The sequence below is a fragment of the Crinia signifera genome, chromosome 6 (genome assembly GCF_055691185.1).
Source record: "Crinia signifera chromosome 6, ASM5569118v1, whole genome shotgun sequence".
NCBI classification, from domain to species: domain Eukaryota; kingdom Metazoa; phylum Chordata; class Amphibia; order Anura; family Myobatrachidae; genus Crinia; species Crinia signifera.
In genome coordinates this window covers 177,884,768-177,901,223 of record NC_139222.1, presented here as the reverse complement: position 1 = coordinate 177,901,223, position 16,456 = coordinate 177,884,768, and the positions used below count along the sequence as shown (strand labels likewise).

Sequence of the window (16,456 nt, the reverse complement as noted above, 5' to 3'; positions counted from 1 at the left end):
CTGGGGGACCGGAGATATCCGACTTCAAAGCAGTGGTCCCCATCCAAGCCTGTTAATTGCTCTCCCCAGTCAGATATTTCAGTTTCTGTCTGACTTAAAGTTTTTCTGAGGGTATATTCCAAAAGCTGGGACTCTCCCCCTGTGAGAGACACTAGAAGCTGGTCTCTACAGTGCCCAGAACCAGAGATATCAGCCTTCCAGCAGCTGGTTACTGCTCCAGCTCCACACACCTGCTATGTAGTTTTATATACTCATTGGCAGATTGCTCTGCCTCCTGATCCCCGAGTCCCCAATACCATTTGGTAGGTGGGATTCTCAAGTTTTTAGTTCCATTAAAACTTAGAAATCTAATTCCGGGAACTGAAGATATCTGCAGTCAAGCAAGCTGTCCTCCCACCAGAAAATTATGAATAATAAGCCCACTCCACTATACACCCCTCCTCTCGTATTAAACATCCTCTACCACCCTGGAAGTTATGTAGTGGGACCCCTTAATTCAGCCCAATGCCCCCTTCTCCCACCTCATCTCCCACCATCTGTGCAGTAAAGGGGTAATTAGTGGAAATTACTGAGCCCTACATGAGCGGTTGATATAATACCCCCTACCACCAGCGGGACATCAAAGCTTCCGCTCATAGCACCCCCTACCGCTGGAGGATAGGTAGGGGCCCCAATACATTGCTATGCCCAGGGGTCTACACAGCTGTTATGTATATATATTTATATATATATTTATTATTATTATTTATATACATTTGGTCATTCCCCTCCGTTCCTACTTATCCTGTTGTTTTTCGTTCGTCCACCCACCTATTTTTAGTATGTTAACTCTTATGAGTAGGGTCCTCCTGCCTTACGTACTCACCCTACCTCTTTACCTCACCTGTCCTCCTGTCCTGTTCTTCCCTTCCTCTACTTCATCTTCAGTCTCCTCGACAATTTTGACACCTACTTCTGAACTGAAGCTGATTTTATTTCTACCAGCTATACCCCTATTTATACTGTATTTTTCAACACACCCTGTACGTTACCTTGTCATTTGTTTTTTTGTTTGCTATGTACGGCGCTGCGGACACTTTGCGGCGCCTTATAAATAAACGTACTACTACTACTACTATCTATAATACTTTAACTGACCCGGCATATACTGGGTCACCTAAGTGTCCATCTCCGTGCTTTGCTCCGCCCCTCTGGAAACCCCCTTCTGAAAATCCTGCATTTGCCCCTGCTCTGTGCTGCTGTGTACTCTGTTCACCTCTCTGCTTAGGGTGGGCTCTCCCTAGCAAGGAGGACAGTCTGTGTACTTGTAGTATTATTTACTCAGTCCACTGTTGCACCTAGTAGTACAACTACATACTAGGCTGCTATATATATAATTTAATTAAAAAATAATACTTGTGCTGCGTGGGACTGTAAAAAATAATTCCATGCTGCTGGTGCACTGATGTGTGCCACTGAGTGTCACTGCCAAGCAGTACCTAATAATAAAATAAATTATTATAAATTCTGCTGGTGCACACATATACTAGTATTGCTGACGTATCTACCTGTCTTGTGCCTAGTACTGCCGTATCTACCTGTCTGCTGCCTAGTACTGCCGTATCTACCGCTGCAGTGCCACTCTTACATGAGCAACGTGTTTGTGCCGCACACTTGTGTGGCTTAGCATAGTTATCCAGCTACCTCGGTGCAACCTTTTGCCCTAAAAACAATATTGTGAGGTGTGAGGTGTTCAGAATAGACTGGAAATGAGTGGAAATTAATGTTATTGAGGTTAATATAGTAGGAGCAAAAAAAAAAAAATCTGCAATTTTAGCAGTTTTTATGCTTTTTTTTTTACAAAAAAATCAGAACCCAAAACCCAAAAAATCTAAACACAAACATTTAGGAGATGTTTTGGCAAAACCCATTAGAACCCAAAACCTCAAGGTAATCAGAACCCAAAACCCTAAAAGTGGCCGGTGCACATCCCTAACATATGCACAGACTCTATTCACCTGCACTCTTCTCAGCAGAGCAGCAGTTAATAGAGGGGCTCCCTACTGCCCCACCACCCCACCGTGGGACACTGCCGGTCCCGAGTGGGATGCAGGACAGTCACAAAAAAATGGAACTCTCCCGCAAACAATCGGGACAGTTGTGAGGTGTGTTATTGGTGCTATATGGGCGCAGTATGTTCAGTGCACATAGTTGCCTGGGTCCACCTTGGCCTATACCGCACACACATTGCATCCATGTTTAATTACTTACCTTTCTGGAGTCCAATGTTAGCACTGCACAAATAGAAAATGATGCACATTCACAATAGACTTTGGCATAATGCCAGAGTATACTGCGCCATAGAGAGGAGGAGGTGGCAGCATAGTCTGCACATGGGCCTCCTTCTTTGTTAATCCACTCATGGATCTGTTATATATTGTATCTGAAAGGAATATTAATTAATCAGCATATCTGATACTCTTGATCTCATTATAGTTCATCTTCTATTAGTTGCCATTACCACAATACATTTCCTGGTTTAGTTGTCAGTATTTTCAGAACTTTTTAGAACTTACCAAGGGTTTTTTATAATAGAGCAGTCTTCTCTCCTCAGAATCTAAGTTGAACCACCGCTTCTTGAAAGGTTCTTTTTGCTACAGAGTGAATGTGAAATGATTGAGTAGTTGGAGCATGAATAATGGTGATAATTATATTAGTATGGCTGAATTACTTTAATACAAGGAAGTGAAGAACTGAAATTTCCTTCCAAGAAGCTTTGTTTGTTTTACTAATAGGAATGTGATGAATGGACATGTAAAAGGATTGCGCGGCTGGAATGGGGAACTAATCTCTATCTCTCTGCATTAATGGGGAAGTTACACAAAGCAAGTTTATGTACTGGATGTAACACAAAATGAAATCTCCTGATTCTGCACTTTTCTAGTGTTACAACACACACAGCAAGCTGACCTCTGACTCCTAGAGATGCTGAGAAACGCCAGAGACAGTCATACATACCAGTAAATACTCTAGCATAGCAGTGTTCTCCTCCACAGCACGTGTCAACTACATGAGCGTTACTATAATGGATGCAATGTGTACTAGGACTAGTCACTTTGCATTCCCTCTTGTGCCAGATGTATAATCAGACCCACTGTGACCAATGCAAAACAAGGATTTTTCTATACTATATAATACTGTATAATACAGAGGGCAAATATACATATAAATGATGTGTATATAACTGTTATTCAGTTTAATCATTCACACTTGATTCCATTGAGTCTAAATAATCAGAAAAAAAAAAATTCTCAGCAAATGAAAAAGTAAAATCTACTTCCATTATCACCACTTCATAATACAATATAATCAAGACTGTAATCAATGTAATCTGATATCACTCACTGTAGGACCAGTCTTCGCCATGTAGCCAGATTTTGCATAATTGCGAGTGATCTTTGGTAGCAACTAGAAAGAAGATCAAACACATTCAAACTTGTAAACTTTTTTTAATAAACTAGACATTTTCAATGTAACTGATAGATTTATGAAGTAACAAGGAAAAATAAAATACTGGGTGCATAGACTAGACAGATTAATGTAATGGTGTGTACACACGGTCAACGGCCGTGCTATTCGACCCCAATGTGATCGGATCGCATCCTCCAACGATCAAAAAATTGTCTCCACAGAGTGGATATTGAAAAGATAGAGGTCGGTATTCAATGACTTTTATCGCCAGTCACGGCGATACTGTTTTTAGATTCGCCATCAATTCGCCGGCTTTTTTGCGGCGATTCGCCATGCATGGGGATTCGCCGGGACTCGCCGAGTCACCCTATTCAACATGGCTGAGATTCGCCGCCCCCTAACGGCGAATCTCAGCCAATCCGGCGTATCCCTAAACAGCTCCATTACTGTAGTCAGTGTTTAAGAAATTGCAGTGAAATGCATAAAAATGCAAATTACCCTGAAAAAACGATTCCAATACAGCAGACTAAAAAAGCTGTGTAATCTCCTCAAAGGCCAAACGAAGGAGTGAGGTGGGGAGGAGATTCATGGGTAATTGAAGTGAATCATGGTGTTAGGATGGGACAAAGTTATATTTCCACACAAGTTGAAGATTTCAAGTTAATAAACAATATAGTTAATCAGTATACGTATCCAAGGACTTATCCATGTGACATATCGTAATTGCAAGCTACTATCATCTGTTGTCATCAATCAAAGACTACCAGCTCAATCTATTTTGAAGCTACTATCACCTGTTGCTGTCAATAGAAGAGATCGTGAAGTGAATGTATAGCTGAAAATGTATACTCTAATTACAACATGTTTACGTCAGAGAACCGATTAGAACTGCTGACCAATACTAAATATGTTCTTCCATATATGTAATGATTTAAATAAAGGTAGTTAGCATGATCACCATATATGAAAGCACCCCCATACTATTGTGGCCAAAAATAGATAGTAAAAAGTATAAATTGTATGATGTGAGAACAGAAAAAAAAGGAGGGCTGGGGCCTGCCCCGCCTCCTTCTCACACTCCTTCTCACACTCCTCCACACGCCACACTTCATGCTGTGCTGTTCTGTTCTGTCTGTCTAGGAATTAAGCAATATTGTATAATATATTATTTTGGATAAATATGTAATTATGTGTCATTTATTTATCCTCAAACTTAACAGTGGATTTATTCCCGACTTATCAATGGTGACTCCGACGGCTGCTGCCTTCTGCATTGGACTGCCTGCTCCATACTTATATGTGACTTTCCACACAAATAAGGTAAGCGTACCTTTTATTTACTGTAATGTGGTTAATAAGTCACGATGTGGGGAGTAGGTGGTCTAGTGGAGAACGGTATGTAACACGATATATGTTATATTATGTGATATTGCTTATTCTTATTCTAAATTGGAAAACTTATTATAAAAACTGTAGTTATAGGCTGATAAGAAAATAGATGTCATTTAATCGCAGTGAGTGACGTTAAGTCAGCTCTAGTATGTGATAGGTACAATGACTATTGTGTCATAAAATATAAGCCTTTCATTTGTACGGGTTTTTAAAACCTACGAAACTTCGATGAGATATGTCTGGGACTATCAGCTTGAAGTTTTATTCTGGTTCATAAAAGTCTTAGCAAGAGACGTCTTGCTCGGATATTGAACTGGAGTGTTCTGAATATGGTAATTCAGTAATCATCTATTAACTAGATCAAAATCATAGCCTATTCTAAAGTGAAGTAACATGTGGTATACAGTTTTTTTTAATAAAGCAAATTAAACTAAAAAGTAATTTAAGAAGAAGTGTTAAGATAATCATAACAGATTAACTTAGCTTAAACTTAATAAAATAATGTACACTGAGAGCAATTAAGAATAAAATTAAGGACAGACAGTATAAAAATTCAGATAAAACATGCCAACTAAAGTAACTAGTTACAATGAAATTAAAGTTTTTAAAATCCTAGGAATACATAAATGTGTGCCCAGATCAAACAACATGATCTGAGAAAGTAAAAATGTCTATTAAGCCTTATGTTTGAAGTCTGCAATTTGGTAAAATGGGAAAATGTATCCTGGCCAGGAAAATACATTTATATCTTTATTTAGTTTTTTTCCCTTTACCAATAAACAGTCAAATGTATTGCGTTATGCTCATGAGCTCAAAAGTAACAAACTAAAATTATCTAAGAAATCTTGACATAAGTTTATGTCATGTGTCTAAAGTAATTTGTAATGTTTCATGTGAATGCCTAATTCTTACGTATGCCTTTGAGTGCTCTGCATTTGGTGAATTTTACTACTTAACTGTATTTGAACATTCAGTAAGTGCAATATTTTAACATTTGAGCATGTACTGATCTAAACAACTGCATGTGAGAACTCAGGTCAAACAGGTCACGCTGCTGCACTATTTTTAGTACCAGTGTGTGAATTGAGTGATGTCTCTCTGTGTTAAAGCATGTGACATCCGTAGCAGCTGCTCGTGCACGGAAGCTGAAGCTAGCTACAAGAACATCTTTAAGATCAATAGCGCTAAATTTGAAATTTTTTTTTCTTTTAGAAATCTGATCAGTATCTAATATTGTATGTTTCATTTGTTTTTGAAACCATTATGTGACAGTAACATTTGTTTTTTCTGTCTCCTCAGTCAAGTAGAAATACGATCTGACTGCTATTTCTTTTTTTTCAAAGTTCAAAAGCAAAGTACAGTTACATTATGTTTGCAGATAAGATATTTCTTATATTTCATTGATTATTTCTACTAGAATTTTTCCTTAAAGCAAGAAATATGTGATATGTACACTAACACACATTATGTGTGTGCTTTATAGTCTGTTTTGTATCATTTGTGGGTTAAGTCAATTTTCCAATTATGACCTCATAGCCTCTACGGGTGCCTTGTATATAACGATAAATCCATGCTGCAACGGAGTTTGGGCGAACCTAATTTGCCCTTCCAACCGTGGCGGCCACAGGTGAAGACTAGTATCTTGCAGGCACCTGTGGACCACTATGGGATATAATATAATATTATTATTATTTTATTTATAAGGTGCCACAAGTGTTTTATAGCACCGCAAAGGGCCCAGTCTAGGGCTTCAGACTAAGTAGAGCTGTTGAAACATCACTACTAATCACAGCTTGACCGTTAGTTGTAATACCGCTTCCTCGCAAACATTGATACTTGAAATTATGTCATAGCCTATATTGACAACTGTGGTATGCAATCTCTTGATAAATTGGTTTATAACTATGCTAGTGGATTAATCTTTTTCCATAGTATGAATAATGCCCAAGTTTCGTAATTATTTTCTCCTTTATAATTATATGGTTAATTACACGCTAATTGTTTTAAAAAGAAAAATATGTTTCTTAAGTGTTTTGTTTGCTCCATGGGCGAACCATAGTGCAAACAAACAGGGGATATATGTAATAAATATATTTTTAGTTTTATAATGACATAACTGCTGCTGTGCAGTTTTCAATGTTTTATTTTGTTATACAATAACCATGCACATTCAAATAATGGTTATTTACATAACACCAATGGGAAAAATTAATGTCTAAGTATTATTTAATAAGTATATATGCCTTGATAAGATTCCTTGTATGGTCTGCGACCGCAACATACAGTATTTTAGTTTTGGATAATGTGCAAAGTTAATTTATTTTTTGTGTTTCTAGTTAGGTGATCTAAATCTTACCAGAATCCTGATTCAGTTGGGACTGTGTCACTACAAAAAACCAGGGTGGAGCTAGTCTGCCCCAGAAAGGTGGCTATTAATGGCGAAGTCAAAGACCTGCGCAAGTGCCTGCTGACACAGGATATGGTAACAGTCAGAATTAAAGGATACTGTGGTTTTACTACCTCAGTTGCAGAAGCACAATTCAGGTTGAAGTCAACTTCTTACAGACCTGTGAGCCAGAGCAAGGGTTAATTCTGTGCTCATCACAGATTAGCATAACATCTGCACCACTGACATCCACATTTTAGGGCTTATCATGTGTGAGACATTATTGATTATATGTTATTAAATGTTTTATAGATAAAATCCAAAATATGTAAATTATGAAGTTAAATCTACAAAATAGTCAGACAGAAAAGATTTGCCTTATGCTACCTCATAGAAACATCTAGACTGCTATTGGGGATAAGACAGTAAGTATTTGCACTGTACAGAGACAATTATTAAAAGTTATACAGTAACAATAGTATCCATTATGAAATGGAAGATGGATTCTCTGCTGATATAAGGATTGCAGAAGTATTTTACATAAAATCTATTGTGTGAAACATTATCCTATGGTCAAAAGGTAGTTTTATATGTACTAAAGAAATATTGTCTTATTTCAGAGCGACTATTGGTAAGTGTGGGGAATTGTGACCTGTTCACAGACTACACCTCAGGACAATAGTGTGTGCCGTGAAGATCACGTGTGCTCACATATAGGGCAAGCCAGAACCCAAATTTGGGTTATCCGTCAAAACAGATGGAAGGTAGAATGGAGAACCGCAACACACAGTAAGTGGAATTCTTATTTAGGGTCTAAGAAGATCTGAGATAAGACCCAGTACTGTAACACATTGGAACTCCATGCTCTAAATAAAAATAAAAAAAATACATGTAGAAAAGGCTGTCCAATCCTGGAGCGTGGTTGTGAGCGATGGATATTTGGTTCAAGTTTCCTGGTATTACCAATAGCTTCTCTAGTCTGTGTTCATTGCACATAGCTAGGGTTACTGACGTGGATAATGTTACACAAAATTAGATTTACTATAGATATAGATTAAATTGCTATAGTTTGAGAATTTACATTGTCTCAATCACACTAAGTGATTATAAGTACAATGGCCTTATTGTCTCTGGAGTGCAACATACTACTGACATTAAATTAAATGAAAAACATCTTTGATTAAAAAGCACAATAACTATTCGATATTATAAGTGAATTCACGATTTAAGGTTCAATGAAGAGAAAAGTAATTTAAAGCTAATGACACGGGTTTAATGTGTATAATAGTCTAAGATATTAGTCGACAGTTTATTTATCATATTCGTATTGTTCCTACATACTGATAATATTACTAATATCCATTGATTGACTATATAATTGATACAATGATGAAAAAATAGGGTGCTAAATAACAATTTTCTTTTCACTTACACTTAGCTGAACATATGGTATCCATAAGAAAGATGATCATTTATAGAGATAATTCTATATTTTCGAGACCGATAATTATACATATTAAGGGATAAAGCTGATTCTAAAGAAAGAATAATGCAATGGGTTTATTCTTAGTAAGATTCTAATAAAATGATTTATGAATCAAGACAATAGGTTACACGATTATTAATGCATTGTGCTCCAAGATTACAGAAGTTTCTCTGAGTACTTCAAACTGATCATCTGGATCCAGAGATGTCACCTGTATCTAAAGAAGTCCTGTCAACTATAAATCTTCATTTGTGGGAAAAACAGGAGGAACTGTTAGGATGGGACAAAGTTATATTTCCACACAAGTTGAAGATTTCAAGTTAATAAACAATATAGTTAATCAGTATACGTATCCAAGGACTTATCCATGTGACATATCGTAATTGCAAGCTACTATCATCTGTTGTCATCAATCAAAGACTACCAGCTCAATCTATTTTGAAGCTACTATCACCTGTTGCTGTCAATAGAAGAGATCGTGAAGTGAATGTATAGCTGAAAATGTATACTCTAATTACAACATGTTTACGTCAGAGAACCGATTAGAACTGCTGACCAATACTAAATATGTTCTTCCATATATGTAATGATTTAAATAAAGGTAGTTAGCATGATCACCATATATGAAAGCACCCCCATACTATTGTGGCCAAAAATAGATAGTAAAAAGTATAAATTGTATGATGTGAGAACAGAAAAAAAAGGAGGGCTGGGGCCTGCCCCGCCTCCTTCTCACACTCCTTCTCACACTCCTTCTCCACACGCCACACTTCATGCTGTGCTGTTCTGTTCTGTCTGTCTAGGAATTAAGCAATATTGTATAATATATTATTTTGGATAAATATGTAATTATGTGTCATTTATTTATCCTCAAACTTAACAGTGGATTTATTCCCGACTTATCAATGGGTAATAACAATGCATTGTGGGAGAAAAAGAAAATACCAGAAAAAATTAAATATATATTTATATAGCACTTCTACAACCATAAAATCACACAAGGGCAGCAAATAATATTAGATTACACTTGCAGAGTTAAATTGAACACTTAAAACCAATTATTTCAGAAGTTCATATAAAAGTTCACCATAAAAAGATGACGAGGGAAACTCGGTGAAGAACGGCGATAAGAATCAAGAAATAGATTCGCCAACTTCTCATTGAATACACTATTGGCGAATCCCAATGAAAAATCCTATTGACAAAGCCCGGCGATTTGCAGCGAATAACATATGGCGAATTGTCCTTCATTCGCCGGTCGCCATCGGCGAATATAGCTCATTGAATAGGGTGATTCGCTTTTGGAGCTCCAAAAATCGCCGAGACACACAAAAAAATCACAGATTCGCCATAAAACTTGGCGAATCTGCCTCATTGAATACCGCCCAGAGTGTCTTCCGCTGCAGACAGTTATGCCTCCTTTAGAGATACTTGAGCCACATGGTTTTTCCGATTACATTAAATGTAAACAATTTGAACTGGGTGTAGTTTGCTGGCACAACAGTTGGGATTCCGGCGGTCGGTATACCACTGGTACTCGAACAGGGGGGCAAGCACAGAGAACCACAGGTTCTATTCTGCCTCTATGGAGGTTGTGGACCCCCATGAGGGTGAATAGCCCCTGTCTGTCAGAATCCTGACTGTCGCTCCGTCATCCAGTACTAATTTGAGTTGGTCCTGGACAACCAAACCTGGGCACCCCTGCAAGTGGCCCAAGGCACCACAGGGTGGCATGGCACACATATTGGGTACCACTGCCATAGGGGGCAATGTAATTCATTCCACATTAAGGGGTGTGGAAAATCAAACACATCTTCACTCCTTTAGTTTTCTACCCCATAGGGTTATGGAGCCCCATTTCCAACACCCAAATATTAAAATAGAATGACACGCAGGGGTAGATGTATGAAGCAGTTTTAAGGGAGGAGAAGTGATAAACTGCCTGGTACTTCATCACCGGCCAATCAGCTCCTGACTGTTAAGGTAAAGGCTGGGTTTAAAAAGGGACAGTCAGGAGCTAATTGGCCGGTGATAAAGTACCAGGCACTTTATCACTTCTTCTCCCTTATCACTGCTTCATACATCTACCCCTCAGTTACTACTTTGGAGTTGAGTTACTACTGCTGATAAAGAGTGCTCTGTATTTTTAATAAAGTACAATTCATGAAAAGTACTATGACTGTCCATACTTCCTTCGAGGGCAGAAAAATAAAAGCAATATAATATGTTACCAACACAGGGATACTCCATTGTCTCCCAGAATACCCTGTTGCATTTGTCTGATGCTCAGTGGCTCATAGGTGAACATAATAACCTAATCATGCCCAACATGGGGAAAAAAATAAGCTGAATTAGGCACAGAGGGCCTTATTCTGGTTACTGTAGGTCGGTGAAACGTACGTACGGTCCGTTTCACCGTACGTTTCCCCATACGCGGACGGTGAGCGTAAATCCGCCCACAGAACAGCCGCACACGGACGGTCACAAAACACCGACAATGGGGAGTGGCGTACACTTGGGTGTACGCCACCGTGTATGGACGGATCTCCCCTCAGCCCCCATTAACTGGCATACATCAGAGCGTACGCCACCATATACGGACGGATCTTGTCCGTTTTCACACCGACACCTTCCGTATATCTAAGCGTACGCCACAGTGCATGGACGGGTCTCGCCTTTTTTCAATGGAAAACTCAGCGTGTGTCACCGATCGTGAGAGGGAGCGTACGTCCGTGCACGGTGGCGTACCCTTCACATATATGGCCCTGCAAATCTTGCCTTTGAACTATAATTAAGACAATTAATGGTACTTGTGAGTTATCCGGGCTGCCGATTTCTAAATCGGGTCGGATCGGGCACATCGCATCGCATCGCATGCGACCATCGGATGCGATGCGATGCGATGACCCGATTTTTTCATAGGAATCAATGTTAAAATGGACTGAGTCCATTTTAACATGGAATTCAATGGGAAAAAGGGGTCCTTTTCATACCCCTACTATCCAAGTGGGCATGGAGTTGGATATAAACCTGTGGCGAGCGTAGCGAGCCACCGAGCCCGAAGCGTGGCGAGCGTAGCATGCCCCGCGAGGGGACACAGAATACCGTCCCCTCGCGGGGCTCGCTTCGCTCGCCACGCTTCGGGCTTGGTGGCTTGCTACGCTCGCCACAGGTTTATATCCAACTCCATGCCCACTTGGATAGTAGGGGTATGAAAAGGACCCCTTTTTCCCATTGAATTCCATGTTAAAATGGACTCAGTCCATTTTAACATTGATTCCTATGGAAAAATCGAGTCATCGCATCCGATGATCGCATGCGATGCGATGCGATATCGCATCGCATCGCATCTGATTGTATGCCTTAACTTAAGGCATACAATCAAAAAATCGGCAGCCCAGATACTCACAAGTACCCAATTAATTATTCTAACTGTTATTCAATAATTGTTTTCTATTAACTCAATTGTCTACCTTAATAAAGACCCTAATAAAACAACATTTTAACCCTTATTACATGTATATTTATTATGTTTTAATGTGGCATTTTACTCACTATCTATGTGTCCCCAAATTGGTTTAACTTTTAAATAAAGTTATGTTTGTGTTACAGTGAAAAAGTTGACACATGTCGACTTCTGTGAATTGAGTGTCCTGCTTTTTAAAGTATACCAAAACACTTTCTGAATGTGTGTAGATGGTTATAAAATAACTACCTTGACATATATAAGCAGGTCTTAGAATGAATCTTACCTCAAATTAAAACAACCTTTACATGTAGAGAAGTGTAGAAAGATAAGCTTCCAATGTGTTTGAGGGCTGTGTGTGGCTTGCAGGTAGTGAAATCATGGTTTTCACTTAATAGGCTGCAGCATTGCTTATTACATTCAGGTATAGTAATCAGCGTTAATTAGCAGACCCAGGCGTCCGCATTCATACGGTATCTCTAGGGGTGGTCTGGAGCTATCTTTGGCGTCCACCTGTTTTTGGGCCAAAATGCACAGTGCGTTCGCCAAACGAGGCGGTTGTGGCACCGTACATTTTGTGTGCACACCCCCGTGTACGCCCATGTTTACACCCAGTTTTCCTCATTATTCCGGCCGCTCCCATAAAAACGCCCCAATGCCGCCCACAAAGACCGTGCTCTTGAAGGCATATTTTTTCGCACGGAGAGACCCGTCCGTGAGCGGTGTGAGGTCGCCTCACATGTGCATTGCGAAAGCTATGCATGCGCAGATGAAAAAAACAAAACGATCCACCCGTATACGGTCCCACCGTACCAAGCAGAATAACCCCCAGAGTGTAAAAACATGCAAACTTCTATGAAACCTCCAAAAAAACTTCTCTCAACAGCAAAACACTCCATCCGGAAGTTGCCCGTGTGAAACATACAACTCGTCCAATGTAGTAAGGTGTAAGGTATAAACTCGTAGAAAGAAAATGGATAAATAATTTAATTTAAGACTAACGAATTACCCCCAGCATTATTGTGTTTAGCAGAAGCATGCACAGATCAGGGTATCTGTGCAGGCTTCTCTATGTTGAAACTTAATGAATTTTTTTTTTAAATAGTTCCCCCTCCCAAAAGAATAACCAGCTCTGTTCTGTTCCTGATTGTGGAAATATGGAGGGGACAAAAGTGTATGGCTCCCCCGTATTTTTAATCAACCGAAACTAGGCTCCGTGAGACAGTTCTAATTGCGGAAAATCTAAATGACTTAGATGGTAGAACTATCTGAAGTCACATGAATATATGAATGAGAATAATACAGTATATTCTCATTCACTCCTCCCCGACCCCATCACTCCTGTCCAAGGTCTCCGAATGCCTCACGGCCATCTCAGCCTGGATGACCCAATGCTTCCTGAAACTAAACATGTCTAAAACTGAACTTCTAATCTTCCATCCCACGAACATCCCCTCTTCGCCAACTATCTCCATCAGCATTGGTGAAACCGAGATCACCTCCACCGACCAAACGCGCTGCCTCGATGTCATCACTTACTCCTCCCTCTCTTTCACCCCCCACATTCGTGCTCTCTCACAGTCTTGCCGCTTTCACCTCCGCAACATCTCGCACATCAGACCATTCCTCTCCACTGACACAACCAAAATTCTCATTCACTCTCTTGTCATCTCCCGCCTTGACTACTGCAACATCCTTCTCTCTGGGCTACCTCTCGCCCACCTCGCCCCTCTCCAATCCATTCTTAATGCTGCTGCTAGGCTCATCTTCCTCTCCCGCCGCTCCACCTCCGCCCCCCCCCCCCCCTGTCTATCTCTTCACTGGCTCCCCATTCCTTTCCGGGTTCTCTTTAAACTCCTCACCACCACCTACAAGGCTCTCTCCTCCTCCACCGCTCCTTACCTCTCTTCACTGATCTCTATCCATACTCCCTCTCGTCCTCTTCGCTCTGCCGCCGACCGCCGACTGACCTCTCACCTAATCACCTCCTCCCACTCCCGTGTCCAAGACTTCTCTCGCTCTGCCCCCCTGCACTGAAAAAAACTCCCGCCACCCATCAGGCTTTCTGATTCCCTTACCTCCTTCAAGCGCTCCCTCAAAACCCACTTCTTCCGACTGGTCTGTGCCTCCTCCTCCTAACCTCTTTTGATCCTCCTATCCTACCCTACCCCTCCATCCGGTCCTACTTATCCTATTGTTTTTTTGTTCGTCCACCCACCTTTTTTTAGTCTGTTAACTCTTATGAGTAGGGCCCTCCTTCCTCACGTACTCACCCTACCTCTTTACCTCACCAGTGCTCCTGCCCTGTTCTTCCCTTCCTCTACTTCATCTTCAGTCTCCTCGACAATTTCGACACCTACTTCAGAACTGATGCTGATTTTAGTTCTACCAGCTATACCCTATTTATGCTGTATTTTATCAACACACCCTGTACGTTACCTTGTAATTTGTTTTTGTTTGCTATGTACGGCGCTGCGGACACTTTGTGGCGCCTTATAAATAAACGTACTACTACTACTATATGTTCTAATACTCACCTCAGCCTCTGAGGTTTCTGGGAAGGTCTTCTTCAAGAAATTGAACCGGGCTGACCTTAGTACATTAAACCATGTCACTATTTGCTGTAGTAGGACAGAGCAGAGGAAAACAAATCTTTATTACATGAATTCCATCCTAAAGTATGCAAATATCAGAAAATTCCACTCTTAATTTATATAAATAATTCCTCAGTGTTTATTATCGGTATTCAATGCCGCCGGCGAGGGGATTTGTACGGAGAGGATGGCCTTTCCTCGCTGAAAAAAATAAACCATCCTCGCTGTCAAACCCCCTTGCTGTATTTAATGTAAGGGCTGAGTCTGCCGCATTTTGTGGCGGGCCTAGCTATTTTAGATATGCCGGGGTCCCAGCTTGCTTGGTGGTGGCCAGGGACTTCTCCACTATGCTCCAACGCGTTTTGTACAGCTAGGGTACTTTTTCAAGCAGTACGAAATGCACTGGGACATAGTGGAGAAGTCCCCGGCCACCACAACTGACCACCAAGCACGCTGGGACCCCGGCACATCTACCCCGCTGAAGGCGAAGTAAGCCGCGGCAAAGATACAGTAACGCCGCAACCTCCGGCAAATGACTTTCGGCACCTCCCGCTGTCAATCAAAAGACACGGGGAAGGGAAGCCGCGCAGCAAGGTAACTCAGCCTCAGAGCTGACAACATTAACAGCAGGGATAGCTAGGTTGGCACCGGGAACTCCAACACCTCAAAGAAGAGTGTAAACATTATTTTAATAACCCCATTCCTTCCTTACAGGTCACACGCATCTGGTTAATTTCTGTTGTAATTTATTTTAACTTCTATATTTTCATTTTTATTTAATTTTATTATTATTTTTATTTTTAACATTTCATTGGCCAATTATTATTTTTATTTTATTTATATTTATATTCATTTTGTATCTGTGTTGTTTTTAATTTATTTTTATTCATTATTTTTCTCCCTTTATTATTTTTAAACACAATTTTTTAACACTCCTCATATACAAAACAAAGTGCTACTGTGTTATTACAACTATGAATCTTTACCTTTAGTGTAAGAATTGTGGCATCGCATCTGTTCTTCCTATTACTGTGTAGCCAGTTATGAGTGACATAAATAACTCATTATGGATTTGTTTATCGGTGCTACATTCGACAAGTGGTAGGATCTATTACAGGGGATAAAGCAACTGGGTTGATGTCACTTCCCATAATCCATTGGTGCTAATCTGTGTTTCTGAAAATATGTTTACTGGCAGTGCTGGAGAAAAAAAAATGAATTTACCTCCCCATCTTCGTGGTATACATATATACTCCTAGTCCGTCCACCTTCAACACATGTTATCTCCAGCCCATGTGGGTGTTTAATTTTATCACCTTGGAACATGGCATTCAGGGTTTGTATGGGAAACTTGCCCTTAGGTTCAAAACTCTGAGGAAGAGAGACATATGAAGTTGCATAGGCAGATAACCCTTGAATGGACAATGACCCCCTAGGTACATGTCTGCGCTCTGTATAATGAAGATTGTAGAAGTACCATATATTTTCCAATAGGCAATAGCATGTGTGATCTATTTAGCTCCCATATTTATTTCCATGTTAAAGGTCAAATTGAGAAAGGACTTGTTTGATTTTCAGATATGTTTGTTTTTATTTCCTTTCCATGTTTGATTTTTCTCATTGTATACTGAATTGTTTTTATGTCTGCTGTAACTTCCACTGTATGGCACTATGGACATTTA

General features: G+C 40.0%; 1 protein-coding gene and 1 long non-coding RNA gene across 7 annotated transcripts in view; one reads left to right on the top strand and one right to left on the bottom strand.

Annotated features, from left to right (window-relative positions):
• The window catches only part of ADAP2 (ArfGAP with dual PH domains 2), a 56,696-nt gene that overhangs the window by 2,194 nt on the left and 38,046 nt on the right, over positions 1 to 16,456 (bottom strand). For 2 of the 6 annotated variants that reach the window (XM_083148241.1, XM_083148240.1), the window contains exons 6-9: positions 15,999 to 16,145; positions 14,718 to 14,801; positions 3,385 to 3,447; positions 2,556 to 2,633 (exon numbers count right to left, since the gene is read on the bottom strand). In XM_083148241.1, coding sequence (XP_083004367.1) covers positions 2,556 to 2,633; positions 3,385 to 3,447; positions 14,718 to 14,801; positions 15,999 to 16,145 — 372 coding nt within the window. The remainder of the gene's footprint in view (positions 1 to 2,555; positions 2,634 to 3,384; positions 3,448 to 14,717; positions 14,802 to 15,998; positions 16,146 to 16,456) is intronic. The other 4 variants (XM_083148242.1, XM_083148243.1, XM_083148244.1 and 1 more) reach the window with 4 other exon arrangements.
• The window catches only part of LOC146008695 (uncharacterized), a 32,082-nt gene that overhangs the window by 12,647 nt on the left and 2,979 nt on the right, over positions 1 to 16,456 (top strand). The window lies entirely within an intron of this gene.